The 18,524-nt window shown below is 32.3% G+C and overlaps 4 protein-coding genes across 10 annotated transcripts; 2 read left to right on the top strand and 2 right to left on the bottom strand.

Moving 5' to 3' along the window:
• LOC113870947 (UDP-glucuronic acid decarboxylase 2-like) lies at window positions 1-7,669 on the top strand. 3 transcript variants are annotated; one of them, XM_027507545.1, is made up of 7 exons: window positions 1-814; window positions 913-1,060; window positions 1,677-1,756; window positions 1,865-1,948; window positions 2,053-2,127; window positions 2,691-2,777; window positions 3,426-7,669. In XM_027507545.1, exons 1-7 carry the CDS (start codon window positions 215-217, stop codon window positions 3,636-3,638), a joined length of 1,287 nt encoding a protein of 428 aa, XP_027363346.1. In that variant the 5' UTR covers window positions 1-214; the 3' UTR covers window positions 3,639-7,669. The 3 variants fall into 3 exon arrangements, with proteins under 3 accessions (XP_027363346.1, XP_027363344.1, XP_027363345.1); XM_027507543.1 differs by having other exon boundaries at window positions 2,685-2,777; XM_027507544.1 differs by having other exon boundaries at window positions 2,685-2,795.
• On the bottom strand, window positions 6,449-8,421 carry LOC113873820 (caffeoylshikimate esterase-like). The gene is made up of 8 exons (XM_027512153.1): window positions 8,395-8,421; window positions 8,199-8,289; window positions 8,056-8,088; window positions 7,473-7,619; window positions 7,244-7,374; window positions 7,010-7,147; window positions 6,791-6,889; window positions 6,449-6,679 (listed from the first exon to the last, which is right to left on the bottom strand). Exons 1-8 carry the CDS (start codon window positions 8,419-8,421, stop codon window positions 6,449-6,451), a joined length of 897 nt encoding a protein of 298 aa, XP_027367954.1.
• Window positions 8,422-10,941: 2,520 nt separating this feature from the next.
• On the bottom strand, window positions 10,942-14,237 carry LOC113872599 (caffeoylshikimate esterase-like). 5 transcript variants are annotated; one of them, XM_027510282.1, is made up of 8 exons: window positions 14,015-14,237; window positions 13,819-13,909; window positions 13,691-13,723; window positions 13,125-13,271; window positions 12,892-13,022; window positions 12,498-12,638; window positions 12,066-12,164; window positions 10,942-11,944 (listed from the first exon to the last, which is right to left on the bottom strand). In XM_027510282.1, the coding sequence occupies exons 1-8, from the start codon at window positions 14,039-14,041 to the stop codon at window positions 11,720-11,722; spliced, it is 894 nt and encodes a 297-aa protein (XP_027366083.1). In that variant the 5' UTR covers window positions 14,042-14,237; the 3' UTR covers window positions 10,942-11,719. The 5 variants fall into 5 exon arrangements, with proteins under 5 accessions (XP_027366083.1, XP_027366084.1, XP_027366086.1 ...); XM_027510283.1 differs by having other exon boundaries at window positions 13,863-13,909; window positions 14,015-14,206; XM_027510285.1 differs by lacking the exon at window positions 12,498-12,638 and having other exon boundaries at window positions 14,015-14,206.
• A 1,754-nt stretch (window positions 14,238-15,991) lies between these two features.
• LOC113870973 (proline-rich protein 1-like) lies at window positions 15,992-16,845 on the top strand. Its single transcript, XM_027507596.1, has 3 exons — window positions 15,992-16,150; window positions 16,244-16,370; window positions 16,508-16,845. Exons 1-3 carry the CDS (start codon window positions 15,992-15,994, stop codon window positions 16,843-16,845), a joined length of 624 nt encoding a protein of 207 aa, XP_027363397.1.
• The last annotated feature ends 1,679 nt before the right edge of the window (window positions 16,846-18,524 follow it).

Raw genomic sequence — 18,524 nt, 5'->3', positions numbered from 1 at the left:
TCTACACTAATTAGACATCACCAGCATCTCACCACCGTGCCGGTGACCGAGTTCCGGTCTGTTTCCAACTCGAAACTCAGTCCCTTTCCCCATTTCAATTTCCCCTTCTTCTCCCCGCATCGCACAATCCAAACTTCATTTCCTTCTTCTTCGCGCTTCGATTGGAAGAAGGAAGCTTCATAATTGAGTGAGAGTTCAAAGCGGAAAAGAAAAAATGGGTTCCGAATTGATTTTCAGAGGGCACGAGACTCAGCCCGTGGACGACGCTTACTCGCCGAAGCCCCTCAAACCGTGGCTCTCCGTGACTCGCCCGATTCGCTACATGCTCCGAGAACAGCGACTCGTCTTCGTTCTAGTTGGCGTCATCATAGCCACCTTGTTCTTCACTCTCGTCCCTTCCTCATCCTCCTCCTCACCCTCCTCGACGGTTCCATTCGAGCCGCATCCGATCTCATACTTCGAGCGCGAGACGAAGCTGCCCGCGTTCCACCACCGTGTTGCGGCGGTGCATTCGGTGGGGAAGGTGCCGTTGGGGATTAAGAGGAAGGGGCTACGGATCGTAGTAACGGGCGGGGCAGGGTTTGTGGGGTCGCACTTGGTGGATCGGTTGATGGCGAGAGGGGACAGCGTGATTGTTGTGGACAATTTCTTCACTGGAAGGAAAGAGAACGTGATGCACCATTTTGGGAACCCTAGATTCGAACTCATCCGCCACGACGTCGTTGAACCTCTCTTGCTGGAGGTGGATCAGATCTACCATCTCGCTTGCCCTGCCTCCCCTGTTCATTACAAGTTCAACCCTGTCAAGACTATCATATCCTTTTTTCTCTTTTACTTTGGCTTTTTCATTCATCGTTTGCTTTAGGGATCTACGAATTGTTTTTGGAATTTGTAGTCCTTAATTGTGTTCACAAGACCAATGTGGTGGGAACCCTCAACATGCTGGGTCTTGCTAAGAGAGTGGGTGCGAGGTTCTTGTTAACCAGTACCAGTGAGGTTTATGGAGATCCTCTGCAGCACCCTCAGAAGGAGACTTATTGGGGCAACGTTAATCCTATTGGTTAGTATTACCATCCTCTTCTCTTATCATATTCTCCGGTCACCGGACTTTTTATGTTGTTCCGTTAAATAGAATTAGAATTAGCATTTTCAGGGACACACCCCGCAGCATGTTCCGTGTGTTTTCTTTTTCAAGGAAAAAAACTTTTCTTTAGGCTTTTTTGTTACCTAATGGGACACGTGGAACGGAGCAATAGGGCAACGTCTAGGAATTACAGGTTCTCGCAAACGATGAACCCGTGATTTGCGGGTCCACAAAATGAAAGGTGGAGATATTCGTTGGGTGATGTTCATCGCAAAGCCAAACAAAGCAGTGGTGAATGCAAAATGTGAAAAGGGTAGATGGCGGGTGGTAATAGTGGGTGGCAGTGGCTATACCATCTTGGTACGATGTTGGATGGGTTTGTGATTTGAGGAAGGGAAGGAAGGAGCACTTTGGTCCGTAAGATCGGGACCTGCAGCGCTCAGTATTTAATTTATTGATTTATTTATCATATTGGTATTTATTTTTGTACTAAAGAGGGGTAAAGTAACGCTTGGAGTAAGGAGTGTTTGTCCGTTAGTTCTTAATGTGATTTATCGTTTAATAATTGTGTGGGTGCACGGATGCGTGACAGGTGTCCGAAGCTGCTACGATGAGGGAAAGCGTACGGCCGAGACTTTGACCATGGACTACCACCGAGGTGCCGGTGTCGAGGTACTCTTCTGATGTCACGTTCCATCTTTTTTCTCCTTGCTAATTAATTCAACTGTTTAGTGAAAATTCTAATGGTGTCTCCTCCTATCACATGCATTGTTTTTTCAGGTTAGAATTGCTAGAATCTTCAACACATACGGCCCCCGAATGTGCTTAGATGATGGTCGTGTTGTTAGTAACTTCGTTGCTCAGGTTAGCCTTTTGTTTATTTATTTATTTGATTTTGAATGGGAAAGCAACGTGTTGTTGTTGGCTTTATTGGTAATAATTCTCTCTAATTGTTGGCGTTATTGCAGGCACTAAGGAAGGAACCTTTGACCGTTTATGGGGATGGGAAGCAGACAAGGAGTTTCCAGTATGTATCTGATTTGGTAAGCCAGAATATCTTTCTTTAACTGAAATTACTTAGCATATTTTTTGCCCAATCTGTGTATACTTGTTCATATATGGTGCTTGTTGCGCAAGGTTGGATTTGAATTACAGGCAGTTTTGTTCATTTGGTTGAAACTTTAAAACAATCTTACCCCATGTGCATGCTGCAAAGTTCACTAACAATTCCTGGATTTCTGCAAAGGGTCTTTTCTTTTAGTAAACAATAATACTCGTGTGTGATCTTCTCGTGGCCCGTTTCACTGAAGAATCCCTTGCATGTGAATGAAAGCAAGTTTGAGGGCCCATGTGGGCCAGCTCTTAATATTGCAATTTACTCAATAAAAGGTTCACAAGATGAACTCTGAAAACAGTGAAATATGAAGCATAAATAAATTACAGTGGCAATCTCGTTGTAATATGAATGCAGTAGGTTGATAAATAACACCTGTAGTCGTGGACTGTCAATAATTAAATATCGTCGGCAATTACTTAGGTTCTGGCCTGGATCTGTATGCAGTGAGATTGCTGTACTAATGTGATGTCTATGTTGGTATAGGTGGAGGGTCTAATCCGTCTTATGGAAGGAGAACACGTGGGACCTTTCAATCTTGGAAATCCGGGAGAATTTACCATGCTTGAACTTGCCAAGGTAAAGTTGGGTTTTTCTGCGATTATATTTCATACGAGGGGTAGGTTTTAAACTGCCTTATATATTTAGCTTGACTGAGACAAATTGCCCTCCAGAGTGTAAAGATTAAGCAACACATTTTTTTAAAACATTTTTTTACGATTGATTTATTTTTTATTTTTTAAATATTACTTCGACTTTTTTAAATATAAACTAATAAAAAAAACTGAATTAAAAAATTTAAAATATATATATATATATATTAGCCTTCTTTAATATGCATTGTACTAACAAATTCGAAAGGCATGTCCTTTCGAACAAGTTAATCGAAGCTTACTCTTAAGGAAACCCGGTACATCATTCTAGGCATGGGATATCAGTTTCTTCATTTTTCCTGTTGTCATTTACCAGAGCAAAAAATGCACGGGAGCAATGTACCTTGTGGTGTGATTGTTTCCTACATTCTAGATTTTTTATTCAATTTTTAATCATTTGTATGCAAGTAATGAGTGTTAGTTTGGAAGAAAGGGTTGCATTTTTCGTCGGTGGTTTCAGTAACTTTTGTCCGAAAGTGATGGACCCCGTTTACTGAATGCCTCGATGTACGTGCGCGAATTTTTGGCCCAGACACGTACGTTAAAATTAGTTTTGTGGGTGATGCTGATGTAGGTGGTCCAAGAAACAATCGACCCTGATGCGAAGATAGAGTACAGGCCGAACACAGAGGATGACCCACACAAGAGAAAGCCTGATATAGGAAGGGCGAAGGAGCTTCTGGGCTGGGAACCCAAGGTAGACTTGCGCAAGGGTCTCCCACTAATGGTTTCTGACTTCCGGCAACGCATTTTTGGTGACCATAAGGAAGGTGCAACCATCGCCTAAGTCTTTCTTGGAATATATTACATGTACGTGTTAGAGTGAGAATGGGAAAATATAGTTCGATGATAACAATTAGGGTGTTTCCCTTCTCCCGCACACAGGTCCATTAGTCGCATCATCATATGAGCTCTACTTAAACCCCCTTTTGGCATTTGTCATCTGTCAGTCTTTATATGCGGGTTATTTACCCTCTTTCAAGATTGGTAGGCTAGTCATGATTCCATTTATCAAATTTCTGCCATCTATATTCTATTTCTATTTTTTTTTTTTTGGGGATGTAATTGGTATGTGCAAGAGGTTACAGTTATAGTTATTACAACATTTTGCCTTCACTCCTTCCATTTCAGTCGAATTTCTTTACTTCAACACTTATTTGCAATTTGATCTTTAGACCTTAGAGTTTGCTACCGTCATGTTGAGATAATTACGAACATCATCATTCATTGTTTTAAGATTTCCTTGTACAACAAACTAGTCTAATAGTCGTATAATTTGTAAGAACAGAGTAATCTTTTTGAACTATTATGAATCATACCAAATGGACTGGCTGGGAATCTCGCACCGTATGGTACTAGTATGAAAATTGTACTAAAACATTCGATACACTTAACCATTAAGCCTTAGTTTTGAAACAATTTAGATCACATGATAGATGAAGTTGGGCAGGGTAAAATACAATTTTAAAACAAGTTGCCTACATGGTCATAATTGACAATACCCACTGGAGGCGGTTTATAATTTTACATTGACGGGCAGCGTCCTAGGAAAGGTTGCTTCCTGCCGTTTTGTTTGGTGGATACCTTGTTTGCCAGCATTAGCAGGGGGTGCATCTGTTGTCAATTTCGGAAAGCTATCGTTTCAGTTGATTGAAAGGACTTGCCTTGTAGCTCCCTCGTCCAGACAAGTGATGATATCTGCAAAGACTAGTTCTATGTTTTCATTAATCTCTCCACATGTTTATGTCATGCCACATTCCGGGATATGATTTTATGGTCTTATCTACGCTACTCGCTTGCCCATATAATGCGTTGCTTATTTTTGGGTATGTCACTGTATCTTTCTCTCTTCACGCAATTCTCAGTATAGAAATGTCTACCCAAAATCTCATAAAATGAGACCCAAAAAGGGGTAATTTGATAACAAATTAGATTCAAAAAGCAAATATGTAGATCACCTCATGTAAACTCCCTTCAAGACTCACGCTGGTTATTAGCATTTCCAATTCTGCTTTTAACCTGGGTTTGTGATATATCAACTTGCTTTTATTTTTAAAATACATTGAACATAAAATAAAATCCATGTTTCTTTTTTTTGTTTAAACAAGTCTACCAAATGTCACGTAAGTCTCTCCAAGTCTCCTTTGACACAATCTTTGAAGGCTGAATCGATGACATCCCCTGCGATAACTATTTTTCACTTTCGTATAATATCTTCCATTCTTGTCAACATGTCTTGCAACCACGGGAAATGGCTTTAGTTTCTCTGATATCTGGCATACACTAAAACATTTGCATAAACCATGTCATATCTTTTGTGTCAACGTAAACCATGTTATACACTCATTGAGGAGATAAAGAGGAAGTTTTGAATGGTGTCCACAATCACACAAAGGACATTCATTATCGTTCCTTACGTATGGTCTTAATTAAATACCCACTTAATATATAATAAACTTTTGAAGGTTGATAAAGTAAGTTAAAAATTTATTAAAATTCAGGGCTCATTGATCTGATTTGACCTTTATCCCATATTAAACTAACAATCAGGTCAATGTTTCAACCACATTATGATAAAATTAACTTCATAAGTTGAAAGTAGCAAATTAAGTTCTTTAAATCGGGGCAAAAGCCTTTTCCATAATGTGCGATAAAGTAAGGAATTGTTAGGATAAGCCTTATTTCTATTCTAACGAGACAAGACATCTGATGCTATCTTTTCTTTATTTATGAATTTGCATTGTTGCGCTTATTTATTCTGATTAAGAAGATCCAAAAAAGAAATGCTATTGTTTTCCAAGCGTTGACCTTTTATCCTTTGTAGACAACACGGTTTTCAAATATAACACGTACGAGATTTAATTACTAAGCTCATGAGATATGAATTTTAAGATTACTTTGCGTAGGAATTATTTTGATTAGATAAAGTTTATGTTTAAGCATAGTGGTAGTGAATAATAAGACCATGATCCGATGCAGTAGAAAAGTTAGTGTTAAAATTATCTATTTCAACTTTAAAGATATTGCAAAAGTTTTTAATTTTATTAAATTATTTTTCTTTATGTACTTGATACGTGGGAGAGGTTCCATACAATTATAGTTACTTCAACATTTTACCTTCACATACTACATTTCACTCAGATTTTTCAATCACTTGTTCGAAATTTGATCTTTGGTTTTGTAAAGTTTGCTGCCTTCATGTTGAAATCATTCTTATGATCATCACCATTCGTGGTTTAAGATTCCATTTTGCAACGAACTAATACGGTATAGTAATATAATTTGGAAGAACAAAGAAATCATGTTGAACTACTATGAACCTTACCTAATTAACTGCCCCAGAGAAGTCCTACCAATATTTGTACTTCAATGAAAATTGTACTAAAACAGACCAATCGAAAGTGAGTTGGCCACAAAAAATACATAATTTTCAAACAATTTGTAACTACGTAGTCACAATGGACAATATCCACTAGGAAAGTGGTGTCCTTGCAACTCATCAAAATTGATTCACCGTTTTCCTTGGACATTTTGTTTATCAACATTAACATGTGACGGTGTTGATGTCAATGTCTAAATGCTGTCAGTTTGAATTGGTTAAGAGGACTCAAAACTTGTTTTGCTAGTGCGCTTGTCTAACCAAGCCATAATGTCTGAAAATACAAGTGTGATGTTTTCTTCAGTTTCTCCTGATGTTACATCATAACACATTCCTTTATACAATTTTATGGTCTTGTCTGTGCTACTGGCTTGCTCATACAATGCTTTGCTTATTTTCGGATCTGCTACTCCTCTCTCTCCTTGTAATACTAAGAATGGAAGTTTCACCTACTCAAAACTCAGAATGAGACCCAATAAAAAGGGCAATTTTCTTTGTAAGCAAAAAAGGGTGGGGTAATTCGGGTTCAAATTAGATTAAAAATCAAAATTGCATATCACCTCATGTAATTTATCTTTGAGGTTCACACTGGTTCTCGACATTTCCATTGTTTTTAACTTAGGCTTGTCCTCATGTAATTTCAATTTGTTATTTCTTATCTGCAAGCATCATTAAAGGACATATAATCAAATTTGCATTATAAAAAGTTATATATATGAAAACTCATGTTGTATTTCGTTTCATTCTGATATATATATTAAATGGTACCTAAATCTCACCGTATCTCTTTTGGCATGGTTTTTTAAGGCAGAGTCTGTGACATCTTTTGTGGGAAATATTTTCAATATGGGGATAATATCATCCACTTTTGTCAAAATGTTGACAACCTTGGGATGCGGCCTTAGCTTCTCTGATATCTGAAAAATGTTTGTATTTATATATAAACGATGTTATTAAGTAGAGAAAGAGGATGTTTTGAATGAATGTCTTAGCTTCACAAAAAGTGTTCAAACCTTACACACGGGTGCAACAAAAATTGCACCATCCCAAAATGAAGGGCATTTTTTATGCAATAGTAGACACACAGCCCCTCCCGTTGACTCTCCATACAAGAACTTGGCCATTCCCTTATACTCTGGAAACTCTGAAATATTCAAAGGAGTCAACAACTCAATATATTCTAAAGTGTTTCAGCATTGAGATTATTTATTGCTTCTATAAGGTTAGATATTAAATCGGTACCACAAACTGACTTGAAAAAGTCTTCACAGTCATTAACAACATCGTCAAACTTTTTTGTGAGACAATGGACACCTGCAGAACGTCCATGTCCTTCATGGTTTACCCCAAACGCAGCATATCCTGCATTTGCGAACTTCTCTCCACATGCTAGAAGCATAAAACGAACAACAAATCTTATCTTATTTGATTTGTTTGATTTTGAGCAATGTATGATAACTTCTTTATAAGCTAAATATTATTGAATTTGTAACTGCATCCTATGCAATTGAAAAATGAACTACAAGGAATCTAGTTCCCTAGGATAAAAAGTTATATACATCAATTTTTTATTAAAATTTATATATGATTAAATGTATTAATACTTTTAAATGTTATTATTTTGATAAAAATTTGTTATATATCTTCTTATGATGCAATATTAAATGGGTTAAAAAAATATTCTTAAAATAATTTTAGAAATGATTAATTAGTGCACCGTTCATAATTGCAATTTTTTGGAACCATGTAATAATTGCTGGAAAGCAATAATTAACATTAATAGAAAGAGAAAGGGGAAACGACAAAGAAGGAATATATGTATTACCTTTCGTGGATTTACCATATTCCATGCCATAACCTGCAATAAGTAATCAACAAAAGCTAGGTGAAACAACCCCTCTAAGCATATACAAACTAATGGACCAAGTACACATTGATGAGTAAAGGATTAAGGGAAAACAATTGAACCATGACAAAGGAAAACAAGGGCCTTTGGAAAACAATTGGGTGACCATGTGCTGGTAAGGATCAGCTTTCCCTTTGAATTCTTCGTGTATACCTGACGTTATGATGATGTGATGTCCAAAATTAATAAATTAAAATAATCACACAAACTATTCATGAGTGCTTGAAAGAAAGAGATGAGTTAGGAGAATTTAATTACTTCAAAATATTTGCTCTTCAATTCCATGAAAGGGAAGCCCAATAGTCTGATGATAGTTTAGTGGATGTTGTTAGATGAACAAAACACAATTGGTTGATGTTTTGATATTCTTTGAGAAGAGTATGAGCAATGTGGGGTGATAATGAAAGTTAAAAAGTAGAAAGCAACAACCAAAGTCTTATGATATATGGGAAAAAGACATTTTCCATTATGTGAGATGGGGTGGGTCCAGAGGAATCTGGTTTATTTAGAAATGCATGATGTTGTCATTTCTTTATTTGGGAATTTGCATCGTTGCATATTTTTATTCTCACCAAAAGGATCCAAAAATGCACAATGAATGAGACATTCTTAATCCCAATTTTAACATCAATTGTATGAATGAGAAAAAATAAAACAGTGGACATTATTTGCGGATGTTATGTTTGTGCATACTACCAATAGTGGGAACAAACGCTACTATTATCCTTTTTACTTTTCTCAGAATAAAAAAAGGCATTGCAAATGCTAAATGTATATTTGAATCCTACAAATCACGAGTTGACTTTTCATATTTCATAGTTCAGCAACACTAGGTTTTCGAACATAACACAGAATTTAATTATTGACCTCACGAACTTGAGATATTGTGTAAAAAAATATATTATTGTTTTATAAATTAAATGTTATTAATGCACTTAGGATGAAGGTGTTTATTTAATAGCGAAACTTAAATAAACTCATTTAGAATATAATTATGTTTTAATAATATAAATAAACGAATTGTAAAAATATAATTAATAAACAATTAAGATTTAGTCTCAATCAATGGGGCATGATTTATTCTATGTCAGTCAATTAATTTTGGCTTAACAGAAGGTATTATTTGATCTTGGTATGAAGTTTAAAGAGTAATTGAGATGAAAAAAATATAATTTAAGGAGTCTACTTGTAAACGTGCAAAAGTTTAAGTGATCAGGGTACTCTTTTTCCTAAAATTTATTGAAAATTGATATTTGGCTGATAAACTTTTAACAAGTTTCTTACGCATTGTATAAGTATAGTTAAATTTAAATAAAATTTATAAATATACTTATACAATACTTTTATTATTAATCATAAATATTTTATTTTATTAAATAAAAATAAAATATATTGTTGATACTTTAATATTTATAAAAAAATTATGATACAAATGATCTTTGTTAATATGGTAGGTAAAAGTATAAAATTTAAAATTAAAATTAAAATTAAGGTTTGTTAACTTTATGATACTTTTAATATAAAGTGTTTATTATGCTCATAAATTTATAAGATTATTTTATACTTTTTTAGATTAACATTTGTGATATATCTTAAAAAATAGAGGGTATTAATATTTTTTTAAACTAAATCACTAACTTTCCTATCTATTAACATGATGACTATTTTATGTGTAAGAGAGGGTGCTAAATCTTTTAATTATAAAGGGTTCAGAAAATTTTATCTAAGTAATTTTTAATAGAGAGATTAAATAATAATACTATGCAAGTGACCACAGTAAGACAGATTAAATGATGTGATGAATAATAAGTTTATACTTTATTAAAATTTGTTATATTTTTATAGTCTTTTTAAAAAGTATTAAAAATGATTATAAAATCATAAAAAATATAAATTGAAAAGTGTAGATTGTAAAAATTAAGTAACATTTAGTGAAATAAATAAAAAATTAATAAAACATAAATGAGGTGATAAGTTTAATAAAATAAAAATATGAAAAATTTCCTGTTGTAAATTTTAATTAATAAAATATTATAAAAAAATAATATTCTTATGATGTTGAGTATTATATTAATATAATTTTTATATTTAACATTTATAATAAGATTTTTTATTTTATTAAAATGATTACATTTTTATTAATTTTTAAAAATATTAAAATGATTATAAAATTATCAAAAACTTAGTTGAAAATGTTAGAGTGCAAAATATTAAGCAACATATAAATGAAATAAAATATTAAAAAGTAATAACTTTAAAAATAAAAATAAAAATGTCATGTTGCAATATGGTGGAAGAACTTTACTCTTAGTTTATGCTCCCCTAATCCTTTTTATAAGACGCATTCTAGAAAATTTTAGTAGTTATTTTTATAAGGTACTTTATAATTTTTATAAAAAATTATTAATATATTTTTATTTATCCTTAATAAATAAATTTTATAGAAACCTATATTAAAATAAACAACTATGCTAGTAAAATTAAATTCAATAATATTAAATAAGAGTAAATTTATTATGTCATATATTTTAAAAAGTATTAATTGACTTTAACGTAATTTAGTTGATAAAAAGATTTAAAAGAACTAAATTCTAAAATCCATATCTTACTATTCATAAAAAGTTGTAACAATTTCTTTTATCATAAATTCAATTCAACTATAAAATACATTATTTAAATAGAATTTACAAGTGACATTAATAAATATTTTAAGATCAATCAAAATATCATTTCTATTATCATACTAACCCAAAAAAGTATCTCGCTTTCTACCATTTTTTCTTTCTTTCTTTTATCACTTTCTTGATATTATTTTTTAAAATATTCTTTTATGATAATAAAAAAAATCGCGTCGTCTGTGGCTTGTACACCTGGCAATGGCATAAAAGTGGAACGTTGTAGAGTTGATTTTGTGCTGTGGCTTAGGTAGAGAAGGCATCGATGGTGGCTGTGAAGATGTTTGGCAAGGATTGATGATATTCTAATGGTGACATCTGCTCATTTTCTTTCTGTGAGTAAATGCATTTTTTAATTTAATGGTTAGATGTATTGTGATTATTGATACTCCAAAACTATTTAGGATCATTGTAGAAGAATAATTCATACTTTCTAGAGAAGAAGAGATAACAACTTATTAGAATAAGTTTTCTGGAAAGAAATAGAAAAAGAGACGTACACCAATAATTTATGTTTTTCAGATTCTGTTTAGTGATATGTTTCCACAATTACAAAATTTATTAATGGTGTAATAAGAAGGGAGAAAAAAAGTTGCAAAAAGCATCTTCCCCACAAAATTTGCACTTCGAAGCCTTTTTTTGCTCTGTTATGGAAACAATTTGGATTAGGGTTGATGAAGTTGGCCAAGATAGAACAAAATTTTCTAACAAGTTGGCATGGCATAAAAGACAACACCCACAAGAGTGGCTCGTATATAACTCAACACTAATGATCCGAGTCCATGCAAATAATCAAGATTGCTCTTCCACGATTCAGTTTATTGGTCATGTTTGTCAACATTAGCAGGTGAAGTAGTTGTTGCTAATTTCTCAATGCTGGATCATTTTGAATTGGTTGGTCAAAAGACTTAAAAATCTTTCTCGGTAGCGCGCTCGTCCAGCCAAGTTATGATGTCTGAAAATACAATTGCGATGTTTTCATCACTCTCTCCAGTTGCTATACCATGACACATTCCGTCATACAATTTTATGGTCTTGTCTGTGCTACTTGCTTGCTCATATAATGCCTTGCTTACTGCTGGGTCTGTCACAATATCTTTCTCCCCTTGTAACAGTAAAAATGGAAGTGTCACCTGCTAAAAACTCATAAAATGAGACCAAAAAGGGGTAATTTGATTTTTAAGCCAAAATAGAAGGTGGGCTAATTTGATTACAAATATATTCAAAAAGCAAATTAATGAATCTATAAATCACCTCATGTAAATGGTCTCCAATATTCGTGCTAACTCTTAGCATTTCCATTGCTGTTTTTAACCTGGGCTTATCTTGGTATATCAGCTTGTTACTCCTTATCTGCAATCATCATTAAAGGACATATAACTAACCCGGACACTATAAAACAAGACTTCAGTCATTACTCAATAGTTGCCAATTATAGTTAATTTTAAGTTTGGAAATTTCATTAATATAGAGAAAGGACATTGGGGTAGTGTTATAAAATGGAACATGTTATTCGTCTCTTAGAATCCACCTCTTTTAGGTATAATGGTACTAAAATGTAGTACTTTTATAGCCCCATGTCTTGTTGTGTTTTATTTTTTAAATAAAACATGAAACATTAATAAAGTTTATATGTTATGTTGCATCCCAGTTTATCATGTGTATCAAACGCTATCTAAACCTCACCGCTTCTCTTTTGGTAGGATCTTTGAAGGCAGAGTCAATGATATTCTTTGTGGGAACTATTTTCCACTTTGGTATAATATCTTCAATTTTCGTTAACACGTTCAAAACCCCAGGGAGTGGCTTGAACAGCTTCTCTGATATCTGACATTTATTTGAACATATGTTCATTAAGCATGTCACACATTTTCTTAGGTCAACAATAATCCATCTTATTTTACAAGCTGAAAATGATTTATCTTTTTAAAATATAGAGAATTTTAAATAAGAAAATATTTTTAAAAAATTGAGAAGTATAAATTATTTTTAACTTATTAAAAAAATATGTAAATTTAATACTCTGCTTAGAGAGTTAAAATTGTATGTCCACACTCTCACGTGCAAAAGGCACTCATACCTTACACATAGGTGCAACAAGAACGGCACCGTCCCAAAATGAAGGGTCCCTTCTATGTAATTGTAGACACACTGCCCCTCCCAATGAATCCCCATACAAAAATTTGGCTTTTCCTTCGTACTCTTCGAACTCTGAGATACCCAAATGAGTAAGCAACTCAACATAAAGAAATTCTCAAGTATTCATTTCAACAATGAGAATTTTGTTTATGAAGGCAAAAATTGAATCCTTACCGTAAATTGACCTGAAAAATTCTTCACAGTCATCAACAATATTGTCAATCCTATTTATAAGACCACGAACACCAGCAGAGCGTCCATGTCCTTCATAGTCTAACCCAAACACTGCATATCCAGCATTCGCTAACTTCTCTCCACATGCTGTAGCCATCAAACAAGCAAAAGATCATACAATGCTCTATCATATATTAAACGTAACACTACATTCTTTAGGTTGAAAACTTCAGCTGGTTTGAGCAAAAATTAGGCTCTTGGAGGAAATAAGCATAAAAGAAATAATTAATTCTATTTATAAAAATTTTGAATGAGATTTGAGAATTTAAGAATTTTAAATAAAATATCAACAAAGAAATCAAAATTACTAATTTTAATTTGAATAATTAAAAAATTATAAAAAATAAATATCAACAATTAAAATTAAATAAAAAACTAAAATTGCATCTTAAACTAAAATAAGGGACTAAAAATACAATTCAGCAAAAAATTCATAAAAGAAAAAGAGGAGAGAGAAATGAGTAATGACAAAGGAAAACAAGAAGTCATCAAAGAACATAGATTACCTCTCATGAATTTACTACATTCCATGCCATAACCTGCCAGCAATCAACAATATCAGGTTAAACAATCACTCCCAACGTGAGATAGAGAGAAGAATGTGAAGGAGAGAGAATAGAAGTGTAGAATCAACCATGACAAAGGAAAACAAGAGCCTTGGGAGAAGAAAAAGGCAACCATTGGCAGGTGAAAAGCTGCAATCCCCTTGAGTTCTTTGTGTAAACCTAATATTAAGTATAATATAATATCTACAATTAATATGATAATCACACAAATGAAAAACAACTATATAAGCCTGAAAGAGAAAGATCCGGATTGGGATAATTTACTTCAAAATATTTAAACTTCATATCCATGCAAAGGAAGGTAACTATTCCGATGAGGTGATGATGAGTGTTGACGAGTTGAAAGCAGCAACGAAGCTTTTCATGAAAGGGTAAAAGGCCGTTTTCGTTGTAGGAGATGGGGAAATTGGGGGTGGGGCAGAGAGGGTGGATTTCACTCACATTTCAATGAACCACGTTCTTGTGTGATCCTATCCTTTCTCTATTTAAGAATTTGTGTTGTTGCGGTTTAACTATTTTGATCCAAAAATAAAAAATAAAGAAAATGAATTTGGGGCCGATAACCCATTCCATATTTGCAAAGATGTGTGCTATTCCCAATCCCATTTTAAACAGTATTTGTTAATATTACTGAATCGCGCAGCACATGCTATTATTATCCTTTTTTTTTTTTTTTTCCTTTTCTAATAAAAAGGCCATTACACAATGTTAAAACTATATTTGGATCCTCCACGTCTCATACGCCTTTCACATTTCATAAACTAGCAACACAAAATTTTCAAACATAACATGTATGAGATTTCGTAATGGAGCCTAGGGTGTTAAAAAAATTAATTTTATAAATCTAATTCATAATCAATGTCAAATTGATTTTAAAAATTTAGATCCACATTAAACTGATTTTTTTATTAACTATATTTGTGTAATTAGTTTAGTATCTAAATCTATTTTCTAAAATTTATTTTTTTAATTATTTAAATTTATATATATGAAACAACCTTATATCTTTATTTATTAAATTTTAGCATTATATTAGTTTACAAAATTTTATTATAACTATATTTTATTACTAATTTTTTTATTAATTTTAATTCTTATAATTAAAATTAAATATTTAAAATAATTAAAGATATTAAAATATAACAAATATTTTTAAATTAATTACCACTTTTATTTTTATATTTATGTTTTTTTTTTAATTTTTAAAATATTATAACATAAAAATTTATTATTATTTATTTATTAATTTTTATTTTTATAGATTTTAATTTAAATTTTTACTATAAACTCTATTTATTAAAATCAAATAGTCTGGTGCAATTCTTACCAATTGCGCGAAGATTTTTAAATACAACATTTCTGTCGTATTTCTATTATGGAGTTGTCAATTACACTCAAAATTCATTAAATAAATTTTTATTATAAAATGATTTTAACTACTAAATACTTTCATCATTAAATAAATTTTCACGTTACTTCATTAATAAAAGATAAATTTAAATCATTTAATAAGTTTATTTATATGAGATTTTATCTAACAAAATAAATAGGAATGAGTGACATACATTAACAAGATAGCATGTTGCTGAAGATATGAACAGAACAGATTCACTAAGATCTTGTTTTATAACAATTGTTTTTATTTTATCTATTATGTCACCAAAATAAGAGATACAAATTACGAGTATTTCATCTATTATCGACAGATATTAACCAGAAAGGTCTTATGTTAGATGAACCTCGATCGCACTTTATCCTGAGGGAAGTTCAGTAAAACAATTGAAGCTTATAAGAATGATTAATAAAAAATTAGTTGATCCAATCAAATAATTTAGTATTTAAATTTGATATATGTGAACTGTTGTCTTAAGAATACTGGTTAAAAAATTTAAAATAATTTTTTAAATAAAAAATATTATGATTGCATCGAAAGGATTTAAGGAGCACCTGCAAATGAAATACCATGCCGTGTCCAAAATATATAGAGGTGAATATCACATAGCATTGACCATGAATTTTATGGTTGTCAGGTCCATAACGTGAAACCAACTATCTTGTTCCATCCAATCATCCATACAGTATTATATATTTCTTCCACATTTCCAAAACATTATGAATAAGATAATTGGGCAATCATTCTCTCTATAAATAGAGAAGGTATTTAGTGCATTCGTACCTCACCATAAATTGGAAGCATTTCTTCATTACCCCTTTGCAAAAGCATTACAAAGAATTTTATTAATGGCTTTCCTTCAGTCCCTCTTCGCAACCTCTATGCTGCTTTCGGCATTGCTAGTCTTTGCCTCGGCAACTGATTATGGATATGGTCCAGCACCAACGCTTCAGAACCCCAAACCCGAAACAGATTACAAACCACAACCTACAAAACCAGATCATGAAGTGCCCAAACCCGAAAAAGAATATTACAAACCACAGCCTACAAAACCAGATTATGAAGTGCCCAAACCCGAAAAAGATTATTACAAACCACAGCCTACGAAACCAGATTATGAAGTGCCCAAACCAAAAGGAGAAGATGAAGTGCCACTGCTGCCCACAATCATCAGTGTCCAAGGAGTTGTTTTATGTAAATCAGGCTCTAATTACTTCCCAATTCAAGGTATATTATTTTTTTTTATTTTTAAAACATTTTTTATGGCTGTGTTGTCAATTAAAGAACTTATGTTATGATAGTTTGGGGTATGGTGATATATATTTGTTAATAATTGTATATGGATGGACGTGTGAGGGGTGCAGGAGCCGTGGCACGAGTTACGTGCGGATGTGTGGACGAGAATGGGTACGAGACAGGTCCTATATCAGTATTGAGTGATGCAACAGATGGAAAAGGTTATTTCTTGGCCACAGTGACACTTGCGGAGTTTGGACACAAACTGAAGTTTGGAGAATGCAAAGCATACCTTGAGAGTTCTCCATTAGAGACGTGTAAAGTTCCCAGCGATGTTAACTACGGGATCAGTGGTGCTACCCTTTCTTCTTATCGTATTCTTGACAATAAGAAGAAATTGTACTCTGTCGGACCTTTCTTCTGCACCTCCCAATCCACATCAGTTCCAGCCCCTAATGGTTATTGAAACGGCTTCTATATGATCCACGTCCATCGGTTTCCCAAACAAAATTAACATAAAAAGGATGCGAAGTCAAGAATCATGCATGATTTATTGTTTTTTATTATTTTATTTTTGTTTATGGTGTACGTGGTTTTTCTAATGTTTTGCTAAACGTGTTGATTTCATATGTAATTCGTTGGTAGGAGGAAATGACGAAACCTCCTTCCCTTTAAGATTTTTATTGCAAGTTTTAATACGGTGTTCCGATATGGATTCATAAAGGTTCTTGAGCCATCCTTTGTTCCTTCATGTTTGTTCCCTCTCTCCAACCACTTCAACTATCTAGTTGAATTTTGCTTATGACAATGGTGAAGTCAATTCATGAGATTTGTCATGAATTTGTTTTTTCTAAAAGAATCACGTTATTGTAGCATCTATTTGAAAAAAATTATATTGTATGTTTATATTTTATTAGATTTATTTATATTTTTAATTTCCTTCATATCACATAAAAACTAAAGAAATGATCAGAAAAAAAAAATAAAAAATGAAGACATCACGACATCCACTGTACGCGTGTTTCTCACAGATGTCAAAACTAACATTTTTCTGTTTCTAAAGTGAAGATGTAAGCAATTTTAATGAAATATATATTAAAAATTAGTATGCTTAATTTTGGAATAAATAAAATTGCATATTCTTTGAAAAAAAAATTCAAAACGATACTTTAAAAAAAAAGTTCGTGCCCAAATGCATATGTCGAAGAATAAAATTTTCTACTCATAGTCTTCCTTAATTTATCTGAGTTCTCACTCTGATAAAACTGTGAGAAGTCATAGTAAGTAAAAATAAACAGTGATCCTGTTCTTTTTTTGTATAATATACATGTAACGCATAATATTCGTTTATTGTGGATATCAAGCCTATTAAGCTCTACACAAAATTGTAATGCACCTGTTAATTAAGTTTAAACTCAGTAAATACATAAGCATGATGTTTTTTAAATTTCTAATAGATCACAAAATTATATGTAATTATAGAAAAAATATTAAGTTATCCATTTTACTTGTTTTATAAAAATTATATCACCAATTAATTAAAATCAAATTAATCAAAAATTTTCTAACAAACCATTCATGCAAGAGTTCCTTATATATATATAATAAAATAGTAGCATGGCATGAATCATAGATACAGAAAGCATGGCACGATTGAATTATCCCAAAAGCTTTAGGAACTGCATACAAATTAAATAATTCTTTACTATATTTTAACAACCAATTATTCAAAATAAAGATAAATTTCCATATTATCCACAACATATACAAAATTTAAAATAATATTAATAATAAAACCAGAAAAAACGAAAATAAGGTAGTTCGAGTTATTTCAAATTGATCGAGTTGATTGTACATAATCCAATAATAATCGAGTTAGAATTAAAGTAATCTAATATTTATATATACACTAAAATTTTTAGTTTGAATCAAGTCAGATTGATGGAATATTAGTTGAATTCATTTATGATCACCCCTAATTAAAGCTATGTATGGCCTGGAATGACAGGTAGCTGTGCGTTCATCGCATGTATGTAATTTTTTAATTTAATTGGAAACAAGCGGTTGGCATTTACGTTTTCTAAATACAAGTTAGAAGCAATGTTTTGGACCAAAAAAGGAATAAAACAATTATTGATCCCAGTC

This window comes from Abrus precatorius, unplaced genomic scaffold, assembly GCF_003935025.1.
Source record: "Abrus precatorius isolate BTA unplaced genomic scaffold, Abrus_2018 Scaffold7, whole genome shotgun sequence".
NCBI classification, from domain to species: Eukaryota; Viridiplantae; Streptophyta; class Magnoliopsida; order Fabales; family Fabaceae; genus Abrus; species Abrus precatorius.
Note: the sequence above shows the minus strand (reverse complement) of the source record. Positions and strands in the feature narration are given on the sequence as shown.